Here is a 20,145-nt window from a genome sequence, read left to right as displayed (position 1 = left end):
GTTTTAGGCAACTTGCATACACTTCAAGAGCAGCTAAGGACTGGCATCTGACAGGAGTACCCTAGTTGTTGTTTTCTCAGTTAAAGATACACATTTTACTTGAATCTGAAGGAAGTGGTACTTTTACAAATCAAAAAAAGATCTGAGAGCAAGAATTCATCCCATCATGCCTCCTATCCCCCTTTCTACTTCTAAATGTAAGTCTGACTTCATTACCCAAGTAACGAAGCAATGTCCAACATCTTCTGGTAACTGTTCATATTTTTCCAACTCCTTGAGAAATATACTGTGGGTAGAAAAGAAACAAATAGTACAAGGCATATGAAACATGTTCATTACAGCAATCTATTGCCTGTGAGCAATGGCCATTAGACAAGTTTCTGTAACACCAAATGTACAAGTTAAAGAAATAAACACAATGGGAATAGATAAAATGTGTAATGAAAGTACTAATAGCAAATATAATTCAATAAAAATTCTGATGAAAAGATAAGAAATTGAACCAGTGGATGTGCAGTTAATACACAGGAATATATAAAAAATTTAGTAATTGCTATTGTTCTCTATCAAGATGGTTTCCTACTGTTTTCAGTTTCAAGAAAAGCCTTCGCCTGTTTAAAAAAACCCCAAACCTTGCTTTTTGGATACACAAGATCTCAAGTTAACACAAAGCATACAAAGAACTGTAAAATCGGGGTCTGGAATACACTAGGTATATTTTATTACTTCAAATAATCATAACCTGATACAAATGTGTACACAACCAGGAAATAACAAAGAAGGAAGATTCAGAGCAAGACTTCAGTACACAGGTCCCCCTAGGAACCACTCTGTTCAGAAGAAATGGAGTGGCCAAGTCTCATTTGTGCTCTGTACTCAAGTAAATGTAATGATGCTGGAGCATCTCCACAGAAGCTAAGAAGAGCCAAGAAGAGCTGAGAGCAGGACTCTTTCCTACTAACAGCTGCACTTGGATACCAGGAATGAGGGTTCTAAGAGAATGACAGAGCCCTACTATTAGTGCTATGTTTGTATTTTATTGAGTTCGGTGGTTTTTCATTGCTTTAGAACAACTGATAAACTTACAATAAAATTTTGGTGTATCCAAAAGATTTCTTAAATGGTGAAAGATGCCCAAGACTGAAAAAATACAATTTCTAATGGGGTACCTACCGCTCTGCAAAAAGCAACAGCTGAAATAATTTAGCAATGTAAGAGGAAAATATTTCAATTTTTTTTAATGGGAAAGCATTTGTTATTGATATACACAATATTTTCATTAGGAAATCCCTCAGGTCATCATTTGGATTTAGCAGTAGTATGGCAATGGAAGATAAGTCACTCACTTATTGTGAAACTCATAAATTTCCTGCATGTTTCCAAAGATAATGTGTTCTTTGTTTACAATACCAGGTGGGATCTCCTCGACTCCACTTGTCATTTCCCATAGATATGTCTGCCCAGAAAAAAAAAAAGATGTGTGAAAAGTGATGGTAAACTCCCAACACATGCAGCCAGGTATCTGTAAGTATGCACTCCTGGAGAGAAACTAGGGAAAGATCACACAGCAGCATCATCTCCAGTTGTGACAGTGACTGCTGTGTCAAATATACCTTGTGATTTTGAAAGTGAAATACAAGTTCTAAAACTGACAATTTAACATAGTCCCTGAGACTTCATCATTTAAAATGCATAGTGTTCTTGACAACCTCTAATGCCTCAGGATATTCCTTATCAAGGTCATGTCTGCAGTCTAGAAGTTCATGCTTTGTGCAACAGCTACCACTGAACCTTAGCTGCTTCAGCATAACAATTACTGGGCACTTTTCCATGGAATCTCACTGAATTTCTATTCAAAAAGTCAGCTAGTAGCAGAACATGTGATACAGATAATAAAAGAATTAGCAGAAGCTCTCCCCTATTGCTAGCAAAGCAAATAAAGTAAACCCCTCCTTTTCCCCTCCTCTCTCTAAAACAAAAACCCTGCATACGATTATGAATTGGGAAAGGAACAAATACTGAAACTCAGTACTGACAAAACCAAAACATACAGGGTTAATTCTGAAATGGTTGTTATCAGATACAATTTTAAGTTTCTTCTTAATAGCAGTAAAATAACTTAATTTGGTCCTATGATTCCAAACCAGTCATGCTCAGCTGTTGAAACCAGAAAGAAACGGATTGAATCCTGCCTCCAAAGATTAGTGAAAAAAACAAAACTCACATCCATGCATTCCCGGAGGTCTCTTACGTAAGCCTTTTCTGTCTGAATTAGCTCAGCCATAATGAACCTTAGGTGACAACAGAAAGAATAATCAGATCTCAGTCTGTTAGATCACTGTGAATGCATAATAACCAGAATACATCTTTCTCCTCATCAGCTTTTGCTTTTCTACTGCAGCAAGAAAAATCTGAGAACTGAAATGTGAAGAGGGACAACAGAGGAAGGAAACCTAAGAGGTAACATCCCTCCATTACTAACCAGGACAAAAACAAATGGAGATGGAGACAGAATTTTTTCTCTAACACTTTTCACTGCTACAGTAATTTAACTCTTGTCTTGCTCTCTCCCCTTACATTTATTTCACATTATTTCTATGAAGGAAAAAAGCACTTTAAAAGAAGTCTAATAGTTTTGAAAGTTTAAGATTCTGTCATGATAGAACTAACTGTGAGAACAAGCATGTGAATAAATGGCAGTAAGAGATACTGATACTATCACTCTCTTTTTACCAATTATATGATTTCTAAGATGCCAAACAAGCCATGACAGTTGTTTCATTATCAGGATTGACTTATGCATTCTCATTGATTAAAAAATAAATAAATGTATTACTCTTTCCTGCGGGCAGACTTTCGTTTTTCTTCGTTAAGCTCATGAGCAGCATCGCGTAGTTTCACCTCTGACCCAGGGACACTGGCTGGGATTATATCCAGCTGCAAGCTTTTGCTCTTTATTAAAGAAAAGAATTGATTAAGGAAGAAGACAGGAGAAAAAGGTAGCTAAATCAAATGCAAGTAAAGCTTGTTTGTCTGTCATCACACTCAAATTTCTCTTACCGATTTATTGGAATCGGAGGAAATACCCAGAGCTTTCTCCAAAGAGGTCCTGTATTTCTCCATGCGCAGGGAAAAGTCTCTGTACCTCTTATCCACTGCTGTGACACATTTTTTAATCTCTGTTGCATGAGCATGCCCTTTTTCACAAAAGCCATCAGCCAGCTGTATCAACAACTTCACCCTCTCTTTGGTTTGCTATGAAAACAGGAAAATATCGAACAGTTACAAGCTCTACCTGTCATGCAGGGGGTCATTTTGCTAAATTGCTACTAAGGAATTAGAAAAGGAATTGAAGGAGCTACCTTCCTCCCCCCTCTTCCCAGAAGTCCTTTAAACAGATAACTTTTACTTAATAAAAACAGCACAAGACTAAGGTAGGTTTCATTTGGCTTAATTATTACATGACTAGAAGCAGATTACTTATTTTTCTTTGAAAAATGTCCTTCATATCTAACCCAGAGATTAAATTCTGCTAGGCAAGCTTTCAACACGGGTACTCTTGCATCAATACAAAGGCATTTTGATGCCAAAGAGAGTACTTTGTTCATTACCACTGAAGCACTGGTATTGGACCTGGCCCACAGTCTCAAGAATCTACCTCCTTTAGACACCACTGAAATGAAGAGATGGAAGTACGTCTTATTATACACTTTACTCTTTAATACACTTTAATACACTTTATTCTTTAAATTTTTTCTATATTATGCTTTGTTGGCATAGAGTTGTTTGGGAGTAGCTAAGAGAACCACCAAATCGGTAAGTGCTTTTTCCAAATGACAAGCTGACTAAGACTATGCACCTTCTTTCATGTAAACCATAAATCATCCACAGTTGAAGAGTTTATATATCCACGTCTCTCTGTCATGACTGAAGTGTATTGTCAGGGCCCTTGCTAGCAGAGAGTTATGCAGAATAGTCAATAAAAACTTGACTCTTACTTTATTGAAAAAATCAAGTTTGTCCTCTTTTAATTCTTTTTGTTCCTAATAGTCCCTCACCCAAGTATTTCTTTTCAGTATGGAATTAGCTAGGGCTAACATATCCTCCCAACAGGTAGCAAAATGCCAAGGGAGTGATAAAAACAACCTCCTTCCAAAAGGGATACCAACATCATCTGCAGGCTGACAGAGGAAATAAGGAAGAGTAGTGGTGTTCTGCATACTGGAAGGGATCCAGCAAATCATAGTCTGGAGCAAAGCTCAGAAAGAAGAAAATGCAGGTTTGAACATCAAAAGTAATCTCTGCTCTTTCTGGACTTTCTTTTCTCCATTCTCACATATCCCCTGAACAACTCCCCCTCCAAGTCTGTTCTGGGGTGATCCTTCAGACAAATAAACACTTGCTTACTCTCCTGGGCCCTATTATTTCTCTAGAAAGGCTGGAGAGCCGGAGGGAGAAAAAGGTGACAGTTTGAACAGTTGGCAAAACAAAACAGAGAGACAGACAAGGCTACAGACTCAAGTAGTTCAGTCATGCACTGGTTGTCTGTCTTTCACACATGAAAACTATCAAGCCTCAGGAGTGATATCTACATCTCTGTAAAGGCCTCCAGAGATGGAGAATCACATTGTACTGCCTGATTCAAAAAGGTTTGCAGCAGAATTACAGAATATATTAATAAAATAAGTTAAGTAACAAATAAAGCTTTTTTTTTTTTTACTATCTTCTAATTAACAATAATAGGCTGAATAATAATACAGATTGTTGTATTTTATATCCTAAATGAACATTCAGCAATCCACAGTCATGGAGATATAAAACTGGAAATCAAAGGCCCTGAAAGGTTTGTAGTATTGGAAACATTTTTAAGCTACCTCACTACAATTTTGTCATGAGAAACCAACAGCACATAGGGCTCATGGAGCTCCAGTAAAAATGAATATCTGCTGGTTATCTTCTGGTTTATTCTATTCTCAGCAGAAATACAGACAGAAAGCCACTGCAAGTAAACCGATCTTGACAGATGCATCATTGATGTTTTTCTGCTGGGCAGTGGGAATTCAGTTGTTTTATTTTGTTCCAAATCTTACATAATTCAACTTGCCTTCAACTTGTTTATCAACAACCTGGACGAAGGAATAGAATGCACCCTTAGCAAGTTTGTTGTTGGTATGAGATTGAAGGGACTGGCTGCGCTGCCTCAGTGGGACCTTGATAGGCTGGGGAGCTGGGCAGAGGAATCTAATGAAGTTCAACGTGGGCAAAGGCAGGGTCCTGCTACTGGGGGGGGCATAATCCCAAGTACCAGCGCAGGTTGTTGGCTGATCTGCTAGGTAACAGCTCTGTGGAGAAGTAGCTGCGAGTCTTGGCGGATGAGGCCTGCAGTGCCCTCGTGGCCAGGAGGGCCAGCGGTATCCTGGGGTACAGCAGGAAAAGTGCGGTCAGAAGGTCGAGGGAGGTTGAGCTCCTGACCCTCTCCTTGACCTTAATGGGGCCCTATTTGGAGTACTGTGCTCAATTCTGGTTTCCACAATTTAGGAAAGACAAGGAGCTAATGGAGAGGGTCCAGCAGAGCAAAGATGGTTTGGGAGCATCCATCTAACAAGGAGAGACTGAGAGAGCTGGACCCGTTTATTCTGGAGAAGAGAAGAGTGAGAGGGGATCTCACCAAAACATAAAATATCTCAAAGGCAGCAGTCAGGAGGATAGTGCCAGACTCTTCAGTGATACCCAGGGACAGGACAAGGACTGACAGTCATAAACTAAAAACACAAGAAGTTCCATCTCAACTTTGCATTGAGGGTGGCACTGAACAGGCTGTCCAGGGATGTCATGGAGTCTCCCTCTGTGAAAACATTCAAAACAACCCACTTGGACACATTCATGTGTAACCTGCTCTTGGGGACCCTGCCTTGGCAGGGCAGTTGGATTAACTGATCTCCAAAGGTTCCTTCCAACTCTAAGTATTTTGTGATAATTTTTAAATTTTATTTTACCTTTGCTGTGATCTGAAATTCTTCATGTTCTTTTAACAACTCTTGAGTGTGCTGGATACTGGAACCAGTGGAAGTATGCGTGGATAAATAAAACTCTCCATTGTCATGAATCCATTCCAGAGCCTAAATAAAGCATTAATGAAGAAAAGTAAGAAAAAAGACAATATATTTTTGGCAACAGAAACCATCTGTAATCAGTATGTCACACATACAGCTTGGCCGCAGGTGAATTTTACTCTATGTCGCTTGTGGCAATCATCTAATACCTCTACAATATCAAATAGTTCATAACTCTTGAAATAATTCACTTAGTCTAAGAAGCAATGCTTAGAGAATTAAAAATGACTCATGAATCCAAAGACTTCAGGGAAGTCCACTACTGCAGGACTACAGCAGTCCACTACTGAAAGGTTACTGAACTACTTGTGTTCACAGTTTTGGTAGAATACTCCCCAGCAGAGGAAAAAGAAAAAAAAAAATCACTTCCTTGGTGCCACATGGGACAGCTGTACTCAGAAATATGCATGATCCAACTCATAAAAATGTACATAAGTCCGCCAAGTGTGTAGGCTGAACCTTCCAAGCATGTAAGATTTAACTATCCCTTCACTCTTTTGCTGACATGTATTCCAGTCTCACAAAGCGTGGTCTGGGCTCCTAGAAATTAACCCTGCAGCAGAGATTGAACAGTGAGATGTCTCAGTTAAACCAATTCATGAATGCATAAGTAAAAAAACCCAAAGAATGAAGAACTGCAAACTAAGATTGCTTCCCTTCCAGATCTTGACACTTTTATTTGCTCACTATTATGGAAAATGCTGATCCATGTAATTATCTATGCTTCACCCACATTACCTGCTTCTCTTTTAAGCATAACTCAGCTCTTGTGAGGAATCTCTGTCTCCTGGAAAAAGCAAGAGTCATCTCCAAATGCTGCATAACAGTAAAAATCTACCTGACAACTGTTCTGCAACTCTCAATACCGGCTTTCTACAACAGCAGGCAGATGGATGGGAGCTTAGAAACATCTCATTTCTGACAAAGCCAATAGCAGATGGTCAAAGAGTTTTATGCAGCTCGCTTAGAACCACCTTATTACTAAATGCATGTGCATCTTCTGTACCTTCGGTAAATACAAAGAACACTAGACAAAAACTTAATACCCCAAAAGAAAAAGCAGTAGACTGCTGGTGGGTCCTCACTCTTCCCTTAGAAGGATAAACTGAAATTATCTACCCACACTAGCTAGAACAGGAAAGGAAAATATTTATCTTGGTGGACAGTAGATACGTATGCTTCACACACATAACCTTACACTGAACCAGGAAAGGCACTGTCTGTTTTATAAATCCACCAATGATTTAAGCTCATCAAAGCTGTGATGAAACAATGTTGATTCCCTTACTTCCACTTCAAAATATTTTCCTTCTTGGTGAAAAACCTGAACTGAGGAGAAAGTCTTCAAAATCCAACACTGAATGTGAGTGCCAGGATGCTATTTTCTTAGTCATATACTAGCGCAGGTGCAAGTCTGATGAGATGGGTCTGTACTTTTAAAAGCTGCTGATGGAAACGAACCAACAACTCTTGGATTTCTGTCAAAAAAGCAGCATTTCAACCAAGCACCTCTGTGACAGGCATTGTCATTCTAATGTCAATCTTCACAAGTGAAGACTGACATGGACAGGCACAGCATGGCTACCACTGATATTACCAACAACATTTAGTCCTTCTCGCTTTTAACTTTTTAACCTCTGTATTTTTTAGTGGGTTTATTACATGATGCTGGAATGAATGATAAGCTGCCCCTCCCCAAATCAGAGAATGATCTGGGTTGAAAGAGAACTTAAAGATCATGTAGTTCAAATCCCCTTGCCATGAGGATGAAATGTTGTCTTTTTGTAACTTGCTGGCAGCTCTCTAGAGGCATAATATGACAGAAAGTCAGATTTGATCTTAATTCCTACAGTTCAGATCAGCTTTCCTTTCAGCTGAAGTATCACTACAAGACCTGGAGAAATCAGTTTAGGGATCAGGTAAGCCCTTAACGCCGAAAGGATTTGAGAATCTAGCACTGTCCTTGCAATCCACTGTGGTATCTTCTCCATCATAAGGGCATCAGATTCTGAAAGCACGAAGAACAGGTTCTTCCAAATTCCAAAAAGACATCTAAGTGAAGAGATAAATATTTCCATTTTTATGGCTAATCACTGTGGAGTCCCATATATGGCTTGGTTCACTTTGCTTTTTGATGACTGAACTGGTGACTGCTGGAAAATGGGATTTACAATGAAAATGCTGACAGATCTTTATCTCCAGTGCTTGACTGCTAGTTAGCAATCTCTATACAAAAACAAGTAGATCATGTGCTTGTCAGAGGTCTAAATTAAGGGTATTCAAAAGTGAGGTGGGGGGGGGGCAGGGAAGGGATGGTGGTGTTGTTTAAAAGAAGTATCAGACTTCAAATTCACTCCAAGATACATCTTGCATTAACGTCTTTGTGAGTGCATGAAAGGCAGACCTGAGAATTCTTGAAAGAGAGCAAACCAGACCAATAATATTTAAACTTTTGTCTAAATTAGCCATCAGAAAGAAATAAAAAAAATAGTTTTTTGAGCCCTTTAAAGAGGATCTGACTATATTTTACACTATGGCCATTGTGTCTTTTCCAGAGAACAGGAACAGATAGCTTCCTTTCTTTGTCTTATAACCAGTTAAAAAAAAAAAAAGAGTAAAGAACCATCACAGATTAATCTACTTACCACTTTTGCCTTGAACCCCCTACTTATTTTTAAGGCATGTGTTTTGATTAGTGAAGTTACTAATTAAGTGAATTACTTAATAGTTCTTTCCAGACTGATAAACTCAACAAAATACCAAGGGGTGGATCTATCAGGCAGGAAACCATGAAACCAAATACACAAAGAGCTGAAAAACCAAAGTAATTCAGTTATTATTGTTTAATGAGTTATCCAACTTGTCAGATTTCTAGAACTGCCAATCAACTTAATTAGATATTTTTCCTCCAACATGAGAAAAATGCTGCTGCCTGTAATTTCCCCAGACAAATTAGGTGTGTGTGTAAAAGTTAACAAGCAAAACAATTTGTCAAACACAAGCTTGCAGAAATTAGATTTGTCAGTACCAGATGAAGCTGGCAGAAGCAAAACACCACCTTTAAGTTACAACACACTGCCACACCAAATTTAGTCGTTCTGTATTGAAGGGAAGGCAAAGAATTCAATTTGCTGCTTTTATCCTCTGATGTTTTAGCCGTTTGAAATATTGAAGTCAATGACAAATTTGTTACTGCGAGAAGACAGAGTATGTCAACCCCTAATCACACCAAAGGGGATTTTCACATGAAACCCTCACCTGTTTGGCACTTCTTTCAAACACCACATACTGCTGGCACTGATCAAGACGCCTTTTACGCATGGTCCAATAATGCAGCACACGGTTCTCCCTCTGGAAGAGTTCATTCAAGATATCTGAAGAAATGAAAACAGAGCTTATGACAACCAAATTTAAAATATCACATGAAAATCAGGGGAATAAAGTACTTTACATTTTAGAATTTACTATACACTTGCTCCTTCCATTAGTCTTTGCTTTGTTTTTTTCCTGATATTAATGAAACACAGAGTGTTCCTTTTTCATTACTTACAGAAGTGCTAGTTAAAAAAACTAGAGATGCAATTAAAACTTTCTACTGATGCCTTTTTTCCTCTCAAATATTTTTCACAAGGGGATTGCCACTGCTTATAGCAGGACTGAAAATGTAGGCTGATAAAGATGGCACTTGATGGGGTTTCCTCAGAAAGAATGAGCATGCACAAGTAATCACAACACGCTTAATATATTATATTAATTGAAGTAAAAAGGGGAAATTTTTAATATACCAGTCCCCTATAAAGTATTTGAACAATTTAATACAGATGAACAAATGTACCACCTCAGGTCACTACAAGATCAAATGCAGCATAAGCAGACACTATAGGTACAGAAACCCAAGTAATAAAAATAGGCAATTACTAAGTTTGTAATTCTCCACTGAAAAAAAAAAAATCAAACCAAACAATATATAATTGAGTAAACTGACTTGTTAAATATGAATGTTCACTGAACCTTGACAGAATTTCTAGGTAATCAAATAATTAACTCTGGTTCGTTATTCCTGAGCATCAGTAAACTCACATCCAAATCCCACATGTCCAACCTTTTAAATTCTTCCTAGCAAAGACCTTGTGCTTACAATATGCAGAAGACCTTATCAGAACTCTGCTTCTTTAATGATTATGGTTTTTCCATCAAACAAGTAGATTCTAGTAGTTTCCTGTGAAGCTCACTTTACCCACTGGTGCTTCCAGAGCAGCAGCCTCACTTGACTTTGTATCTACGGCAAACCCAGAGGGCAAGCTGAGCACAGGGGAACGGGGACACCCAGTGTCTCCACCAGGTGATTCTGTTGGAATTGCATAGAGCCAAAAGGGAGATCCAGCAGAAGAGACCACAAAAAACGCTTATTCTTTACACCAAGACTTTACTTGCTTTCCTGCTTATACCCAGAGCTGGCTATTTTCCATAATCCATAATTATGAGTAGAGGCTATCAGGTGCTGGGTGTCCTAAGGTCTCTGCGTTCTGCTCTCCCACTGTGCAGGTCCACCATGCTTTACATCCCAAAAGGCAACACCTCCTAGAAACAGCTTGACAAAGAAGCTCAAATAACAGGAAGCCTGAGGGGAAATGTATCTCTATCTACCTCATCAGAGATCTGGGACCAAACACATCTTGTCACACTCTCTCTGAGGATTATGAAATCTGTCTGTATCACTGCCAACATCCTCCTGCTTACAAGCACCATATTCCCACTTGCCACAGAGTGCTGAGATCACCCAGAATTTGCTTTTGGTTGGAATGTGGTCACTGTGGCCAAGGTTTTATTTTTTACTGGTCAAGCTCCCCTCAAATATGGCTCAGCTGATCCGTCCCTTAGCCAAGCTATGAGCTGATCTGCTGTGAGCCTCCCCTGCTTTCTCAGTTTTACTTCTGCCTTATGTCACCTCCAAAACACTTGCTCAGAGAATATGCCAGATTTTGGGAGGCAGTGAGGTGGAGTGGGTGGGACACAATTATCATTATACAATGCAACACACCCAACTGGACACACCACATAAAAAGAGAAATCTTGATAGTGACGCAAGCAAAGTAGTTCTGACAAAGAGCAAACGAGGTGAATTTTGCAAATTGGAACAGCATTTGTTCTGCCAGGACATGATACAGATGGCAAGGCAGTGAGAGATATTTGGCTGGGCACTGTTAGTGCTAGTGCCATTAATTTCTTGGACTGACAAACAGGAGAAAAAATATTCTATAAACTAAGGGACTTATAGAACATCAATATTTAATAGTAGGTTTGGAAAAGTATCTCTGTATCTCGAGCCACCTGAACTACAGTCCCCGTTGTTGTCATTTACTTTGACTCCAACATTTGTTAGGATTGTTCCCTCAACTTTCAGCTTCTTCTCCAGCCTCAAAGACCTCTCAGCTGTCTCTGTGCATCCTGGTCCCTTCTACCAACCTACCTAAAAATATAAGCACCATTAGACAAGATCCTGAACCGCGCTCAGTCGCAGCCTGTACAGCAGACAGGTAACACAGATGCATACACACACAGCCAAAACAAAGATGAAGATGCTCCATTTCTGAGCTTGCTGGAATTGTCACCAACTCAATCCACCTGCCACAGCAGTTTTAGGCCACAATTCCTTCCTAAATGAGACAGTATTTGGGTACCCTTAACTGCATATCAAAGAAATTATTCACGCTGGTACGCAGGGACATAAGGACAGCCCTCAGAGTTCAGTACCACTGTAATTCCTGTTCCCAATGAAGCATGTGCTAAGCTAAATTTTGCCTAGATTAAGACATCACTTAATCTGCATCTGGGAATAAGGATCAAGTATGCCACTGAATGAAGGTTTTGAAAATGTTCAGCAGTTCTGTAGAAACTCAAGGGTTACTCAGGTTTTTAAGGCATTAATTTATAAACTATATACTGATCGCAGTCTGCCAGTTTCAAGCATACATCTGAATTATAATGCTCTATTAGAACATGTGTAACCTCTCTTTCACTAAAATAAACAAATTTTTTCTCAATTTAGAAGAGGTGAAAGGAGATCTTTTTTTTCTTGACATGCATATTTGAACAGGAAGAACAGTGAACTTTTATATCATTTAGTCAGCTACCACCATACTACTGAGACCTAACAGGAACAAGTCCCCACTAGCTCTATCTTAACTCACACTTAATTCTCAGAAGCATATACTACATGGTTTATGGGGGGAAAAAGTATTAGAGCAACAGCTAATTTTTTTCTACTTGGGGATTTTTTCTGGGTTTTTGTTGCTTTTTAAACATGTATCACTCATCCACAGTTTTAAATGTATGCAGAACATGCATAACACTATGGTTCTGGCATGTAATTATTATTCTTAAGGACATTAGTAGAGATCTATTGTTCCCTCATACAAGCACACTTACCCTTCTCAGAATGACTGTTCCTATACAGATTTCAAAACTGAATTTTAAAAAAAATTGTCTAATACTCAGTAAGTGTGGTAGCTACAACTTCCTGCTTGTTTCTGCTCTGTTTTCTTTGTCTCTTACTGAAAGAAGAGCTAAGTGACAAATGTCAGCTTCAGTTATTGATACTGCTGGCATTTGTGTTGAGATTTTGTTTTGTACATTTATACAAATGTTGGGGACAGAGGAAAAACAACCCTTTGTTGTAGCGCTAAACTCTCCAAGTTTTAACTGCCACAATCCAGTATTAAGAGTGAAAATACGGCCAATATTGTATTCTCCTTCCAACAGAAGAAGTTCAATACAGGAGGATCTTCAACTTGAGTATCGTCAGACTTTGACTTGCGCACTGTCAGTAAATTTACTGGGTAAATTTAACGTGAACTGTTTTCCCCTCGTAGTTAAAGTGAAGCAGTGAACATGTCCTTTTCTAATAGAGTCATCAAGCAAATTAGAGCGGAAGTGACCTCTGGAGGCCATCTGTTTCAATCTCCTCTTCAAAGCAGGACTAACTTCAAAGTTTCTCAGAGGCTTGTTCAACTAACTTTTAAAAACTCTTAGAGGCACAGATTCTACTACCTCTCTGGGCTACCTGCTCTAATCCATCTTGCTGTAACACTTTCTCCCCTTCAGAATTGTCCTTGCTGCAACTTTTTCTCTGGACTTATTGCCAAGTTCCTCTTGAGTCTGGCCACACCATACACGTAACTCCCCCTCGGGTAGGTGCAAACAGCATTTAATTAGAAATTAGACTTCTCTGGTTTTGAGACTGTAGCATGGCCAGAGCGTCAACTCACAGCTTCAAAATGCACTGAGCAGAATATGACTGGCAATAAATTATTAAAATGCAATATTTATTTCTGAATCTCTCTGATCTCTGTTCTGCTACCACACCCATCAGTTATGCATACTCTATTAATTTTTGCACTTTTGTCCCTCAAGGCCTTACAGGTCTCTCTCTCTATTCCCTAGAGTGTTTATTACACCTTAAAGCTGTACTATGTATTATTAATCTTAGCAAAAGCCAAGCCTCATGTAGTAGCTCTTTCCAGCTTCACCTCAGCACGTCCACACATCCAATTTAAACATGATCCAAGCTACCCCATGCTTCATGAAGTTCCTCAGCACTGATTCAAACTATCTGGAGAGCTCAAGGGCATCATTTCGTATCACTCTGGCACTCCCAGGGAACCTGCAGAATGTATGACACCAACACGCTGAATATGCTTACACTGATCAGCTCCCATGTGGCTTCAGACCAAACATCATCATGTGGAAGTTTATTACCTCATTGTCTCAATAAAAGCTGCACATTTGAGTCTCAAATAGAAAGATTAGGTGTAAGTAACAGATAAAAGAATTCCAAACAACTTCATTTGAGTAATAAGAGGCTTTGAAGACTGCCAGCTCCTTCAAAGTGTGCAAGCAATTTGTTCCCTGTTAAGCCTGACAGAACTCTTTCCACCGGAGCAGGCTTCGCTACCCCACCACCAAACACAGCACAGCACATGATGATCACTTTCTTGTGAGAAGAATGGGAACAGGAAACCCCTTACTTTTCACTTGTTGTTCAGGTGCTTTGATATGTGTCACCATCCCTGGCATGTTGACACTGTTCCTGTGCAAGTATTTCAGGAAGACATCAGCATTCCTCCGAGCCAATGTGCAGGCCTAGAGAGTCAGAGGTAGAACTTCATTTGAAGATGCACAAATACATATGCAGAAGAGATCAAAGATCTTCCTAATCCCCTTTTTGTACATTTGTCACCCTCTTCAGTTTTGGAAAGCATTGCATGTTAAATCCTTCTACAAGTAAGCGAAGCCAAGTCAACTATTAAAATAGATTTTCTGCCAAATAGCAGCTACACCTTACCTGGCAGAGGGGGGGGGGGGGGGGGGGGGGGGGGGGGGGGGGGGGGGGGGGGGGGGGGGGGGGGGGGGGGGGGGGGGGGGGGGGGGGGGGGGAAAGGCAGATAAACACCCCCAAATAAAATGTTGTTCCTTTTTTCTGAAAAACCTGAAAAACAATTCCTTCCTTTAGGGCTTTCAGCATGACTCAGAGCTCACAGAGAAGTTTGTTTAGTGTGTGTGCCATGTGCCACCTGAAGTTGCTTACTGCATAAACAGTACACATGCTTATGTACCTGTAGCAATACCTGCTCTTAAAATATTAAGGCATGGCATTGACAGCTTTCAGTCCTTGCCACTATATTGCAAGCACTCATCTCAGCTGTCATCTTCACCTTAACATGCATCAAATGTTACATATGGGCCAGCTGCCTCATTTTTAACACGCAAATTATGGAACGCTACTTTAAAAGGTTAGTTAAAAGTAGAATGGTTCGATATAGCAACAAAGACACTAAGTCATTTCTCGTATCATTTTAAAACAAAGATTAGTAATTCATGCCAGCTGCAGAAGGATCTATTAGGCTGTATAATTTGAGTTCTGTTAATACGTTTTTGAGTGTTGTAATCCGTGTAATGCAAACAGAAGGGTTTTTAACAAAAAACTTCTATTCTCTTAGTAATCTTTCATGGTGATGCTGGAAAATGCCTTTGGTAACAGAGTTAGTTACACTGCTCTGCAAGCACATGCCACACATTTAATTCAGCATGATCAATAACTTTCTTCACTAAGACATTAGTTGGAACAAAAATCTTTCATTTATCTGAAGGCTATTTCACAAAACCCAACTACTCCGAGATGCTTGTCTAGCAATTTCCTCCTCCCATACTCCTCTGTAGAGCTGCTCTGATGCACACGCAGCAATGGCACTGTGTGACTTTGACTTCTCTTCCAAAGTAGCAACCCTTAAGCACTCTTTCAAGTGACAGTTGCTCAAAGCAGTGACTTCCAATTCCTCTTCAGTCACACTGGGAGATTTGACATCTACTGAGGTTCAACAGGAAATATATTTATAAAACTGGCTACAAGTTTATGCACTGGGCAATATTCTCTTAATCACTGTCGGAAGCAGTTAGCACGCCACTTCCCACATCTCTGCAGCTGGGGACATACCTGTAGCTCTGCTGCTTTCCACAGCTACGTCAGTGCTGTAAGAGCTGTATGCCTGCATGCCTCACAGGAGACCGCAGAAAGTCCCCAGCCTTACCTTCAGAAACGCTTCCTTCTGCTCCAGGTGTTTGCTTATCATGGGAGTAACGTGATCTGTTTCAGAGTTGGGACCCAGTTTGTCTGCTCCCCCACACCAATCTTCTTCTCGCTTATATTCTTGCTCCAGGCTTTCCAGCACACTGCACACCTTTCAGGATAAAGGAAAACAATTCAGTAAGGCAATAAAAATCAAAATTCAGCCCTCAAAAAAAGAAAACCAATCTACTACTTACATATACCCCCCCTAGCTTCTGACATGCTTTGACTGGGACTTAAGGCAACTTTGGCAGTAGGTTTCCAAGCACTGGACTGCTTATGTGGAATTGCTCAGAGGCTGTCCCTAAAATTGTTCAGCTTTCTCTGACTCTGTGACTGCATAGCTCTGGATGGACACTTAAGTTATGACTGCAGAGGAAGCAACTTTGCCAACTTCCCCCCAAACTTGTTTGTGGACAAGCAGATAAAGCTGATTTTTCTCTGACTTCCACACAAACAACCAGAACTAGCCACCAAATGAGTCAATATAATCAAACCTCAATTATTTTTTCAAGTAATACTGTTTTATGCCACACTGAGGAATTAACTAAGGCAGGCCACAGATCATGTAGCACTTCTATACCTGTTCAGAAGTTTTATAGAAGGCAACAGAGGCATTCACAAGCTTGAGACGGTCCTCCATCTTCAGCATCAGCTGTTGCCAGTGGGAAGCAACCTTCTCTGCACACTCCCGGATCATATCCATATCGTAGTGATTAGCCTGCAGCATTGCCTCTGCCTTCTGCTGAACCTGCAGGGCACTTTGATGTGTTTTCTGACAAGAGGTGAGAAGTCAGGAGTTCAGTGGAGCACTTCAGTTCATTTACTTGGAGACCTCAGAGGCTCACATTTCCACCTTGTCAATGACACTTCTATACATGCACTAACACCCATCAGCTAAAAATGACTTTCTGATACTAGTTACTGTGTGACTTCTCTACGCAATTACAAAGGAAATAAATCCCGTAGAGATTTATCATCAAATCAACACTAAATAGCAGTTCTTAACAAACAGTAACTCTCTAGCATTAAGCCACGTGACCTATCTATGCTGCATTACATGTTGTTGAAGTTACGAATTTCAGTTTGATTTTCTTCCCCTTCACAGTGAGAGAAAAAGAAGATGACAAAAAGGTATCTTATTTTGGCAATCTTTACAGCTTTAACTTCAGGCTTTTGCACATCAGTAGTGAGCAAAGAAAGGTGCAGGTGCGCAGGCCAATAAAAAAGACAACTGTCTATTGACTGTGAGCAAATTTTTTTAACTGTATTTCTCTTTGCAGAGATATACTTGCCCAAAATCAAGTAATATAACAATATTAAGGGATTAAATACTAATTGTTATTATACCTGAGTAAAGAATGGCCTAAGGAAACACAGATTTTTAAGTTTCCTCATAATTTATTCTTAAATTGACAAACACCTAGAGGTCTCATGATTTTTATATATTTGAGAGTTACCAAAGCACCCAAAATGACGGTGTGCATAGTGCAAACTGTAATCTAAAAAAAAAAAAAATCAAGACAGGGGAAGCTCTCTATGAAACTCTACCAAACAGGAAATGAACATCAAGGCAAAGTACTTCTGAAAATAGTCTACCCAAACCATCATAATATTGCTAATATTATCACTAAGTTACTAAGTAGCACAAGTAAGATGCAAAATACTACACGCACTTCAGTCAATCTTAAGAACTCTGCCTAATTTTTTGCAGCAATATGACCAATCTGATAACTTTAGTTTGAAGCCACGGCAGGGGGACTGCCAAACCAAATACAAGTTTCAGTGAAACCTACTCTCAAACAAAAATAGAAGCATTAAAGGATGACCTCAGAATACACAAAACTGCCGCTCCCTGGTCCATTTAGTCTTTTCTTTTTTTTTTTTTGTTTCCCCCAGTTAGCATTCTAGGAAAGGAGTAACCAACGAAAACACTATTTTCAGCAAAACTGCTGTGAACAGCTATCACTTTACAAAGATGCAAAAAGGCACTGAGAAGATGTGCACCTGGAACTGCAACTTCAAAATAAGTAAGAACACTTCTCAGTAAGTGTTTTCGTCTCTTTGCATGAGTTCGACAGCTTTTCCCAAACCGGAAATACTGTAGCATGAATCCTAGAGTGCCATTTACAGAGAACTGTAAACACAAGGCTATGGTCACTGAAACGGTGCTTTTACCTCTATTGCATGTTGAAACTGCTCATGCTCCCTCTGTAACTGCTCTGCCTCCTGCAAAGAGCTAGCAGTGATAAGCCCAGCATTTAACATTGACTCCCCATTTCGGATCCAGCCCAAAACCTGTAACAAAGGAGAAGAACATGAAATATACAATTCCACTGCCAACCAGCAAAAAAGCACCACTGTAGGGGCAAAAACATTTAGGGTCACATTAGCACTGCAATAGGTAAGTAAATCATTTGTTAATTACATACTACAGTGAATTCTATATTGAGTAAGCACAGTGAATGACATTCACTGCAATTTCACTGAGCTAACAACTCACAGCTTGCAGTCAACTACTACATGCTTGTGGTTTCAGCCCATACTCTGAAAAAGGTTGTGCTTCTGAATACTGTTTCTGTCACTCAAAAAGCTGGAACAAGTTACAAGCAATAGTTGCCTAAAAGCCAGCGTCAGTAATGTAAATTGAGGATATCCAGCTTAGTAAAATGTATGCACGTATTTCTGAGCAGTAACGTTGGGAAAAATGTGATCACTGAGCGTCCTTCGAACTGCTTAATGATTTTCATTTTTCAGAATGTGCCTTCTTGAATGTGTCCAGTGAAACTGGAAGAATCCATGGCTGGGCAGAAGCCTCAGGAGGCCACCTTATACACTCCTTATCAACAGCAGGAACATGAAACTTTTTAGACCCCTCCCAAAAAAAGAAGGAAAAAAGGACATTTTCTCCCTCTTTGCATTAGCTTTGTTTTTCCCTCTCCTCTCTCCATCAGAAACATTATCTGATTCCCTCCTTTAGGCTCCTTTTACCTTGTTGACCACAGTCTCTTCAGTCTCCCCCACGTGAAGCCAGTCACCTTATTTTTTTTAGACAACTGTTTTTTTATGAGCTCTCTCCAATTGACATCCATGACTTGTCAAAATTTTTCAAATACTGAGTAAACTGGGACATAATTCAGGTCATTCACTGTCATCTGTACAACTCTTCTATGGAACTGCTGCCCATCCTGTAATTACTCCTGTATTTATTCAGCTGTTTATTCTTTACAGTACACCACGCTCTCTATTTTTCACTATTAAAACTCACATTCTTCTTAAAGCACAATTTTCCCATACATCAAGATAATTCTTAACTGTAATCCAGTGTCTTCTGATGAACTCAAACCCCTTTTCCAGCTTCTTCTGCTCTTAACTTCAAATTTCTTAGCGTAATTTCTAATATGTAGATTTTCTGACTGAGAATATGAACTAGCAGTATCCAAATACATACAAACAAATTTTATTTTCATTTTTAAATTTGTTTTCCAATCCATTGTGCCTCTTAAACCTTTTGTTACTGAGATATTTTTTCAGCAAGTTATCATTCTGGGTAATGTAGTCTCATATGACGTTCCCATAGTAAGTTAGGGCCAGACAGACTGAGCTACACTACTTTAAAAGCTTTAATACTGCTTTTTCACCCCTCCCAGAAGAGCTGTTACCTTGTCAGGAAAAAAAAAAAGGGGGGCTTATCAATGGAAAGCTATTATTAATTAACCTTTGTTAGCCTTTCCTCCTTTTGTCATTGTTCAAGTTTAATGACCTACTTGTTTCATTATTTTTCCTGGGGACTGTGTTAAACTAGCTGACCTATAATCTTCCCTTAGCTAGTCCTTTCCCACTTCTGAGAAATAGATGTTGCGTTTCAGCCTCCAGAATCTCATCCAATCTCCTGATGCTTGGAAACAATAAGCACTAATGTCTATGACATAATTTCAGGCAGTTTTCTAGGTATTTCAGAGTGAATTTCTTTAGGCCCAGTTGATTTGAACTTCACCAGTTTTTCTAACTTTTTCCTACTAATTCATTTTAGACCTTTAACCACTGCTAATAAATATATTAATTACCAAATCAGTTAGCTCTTAGCACTAAATATTCTCATCTAGTGATCCACACATGACACTACCAATTGAAGCATTAATGCGCTAAGTATTTAGGGTATGATGGCAATTTCAGATTGGAAACATGGGCAAAACCCAAGAAAATTATCAATTAAATCACAATTCCTCAAAAACTGAAAGGCACATGTGGGTCTACATCCAAGTACACTGTAACATGTCTGACAGCTTGAAGCAACTGAAGTCTAGCCATCCTGACACAACATCCTCTCCCTCAAATGTGCATCCACAACCTCATCCTCTGACTTACACTTACCTAGATTGTGACGTTGTATTATTAATGCAGTTT

General features: G+C 39.4%; 1 protein-coding gene across 3 annotated transcripts in view; it reads right to left on the bottom strand.

Moving 5' to 3' along the window:
* Window positions 1–20,145, bottom strand: part of TRIO (trio Rho guanine nucleotide exchange factor) — a 243,428-nt gene that overhangs the window by 88,664 nt on the left and 134,619 nt on the right. For all 3 annotated transcript variants that reach the window (XM_040074368.2, XM_058422546.1, XM_058422547.1), the window contains exons 16-26: window positions 17,917–18,036; window positions 16,322–16,513; window positions 15,701–15,850; window positions 14,141–14,255; window positions 9,372–9,487; window positions 5,997–6,119; window positions 3,061–3,255; window positions 2,837–2,952; window positions 2,225–2,291; window positions 1,347–1,456; window positions 217–286 (exon numbers count right to left, since the gene is read on the bottom strand). In XM_040074368.2, the coding sequence (XP_039930302.1) occupies window positions 217–286; window positions 1,347–1,456; window positions 2,225–2,291; window positions 2,837–2,952; window positions 3,061–3,255; window positions 5,997–6,119; window positions 9,372–9,487; window positions 14,141–14,255; window positions 15,701–15,850; window positions 16,322–16,513; window positions 17,917–18,036 (1,374 nt within the window). The remainder of the gene's footprint in view (window positions 1–216; window positions 287–1,346; window positions 1,457–2,224; window positions 2,292–2,836; window positions 2,953–3,060; window positions 3,256–5,996; window positions 6,120–9,371; window positions 9,488–14,140; window positions 14,256–15,700; window positions 15,851–16,321; window positions 16,514–17,916; window positions 18,037–20,145) is intronic.

This window comes from Hirundo rustica, chromosome 1, assembly GCF_015227805.2.
Source record: "Hirundo rustica isolate bHirRus1 chromosome 1, bHirRus1.pri.v3, whole genome shotgun sequence".
NCBI classification, from domain to species: Eukaryota; Metazoa; Chordata; class Aves; order Passeriformes; family Hirundinidae; genus Hirundo; species Hirundo rustica.
The sequence above is the reverse complement of the archived record's forward strand: the minus strand, read 5'-3'. Positions and strand labels throughout refer to the sequence as shown.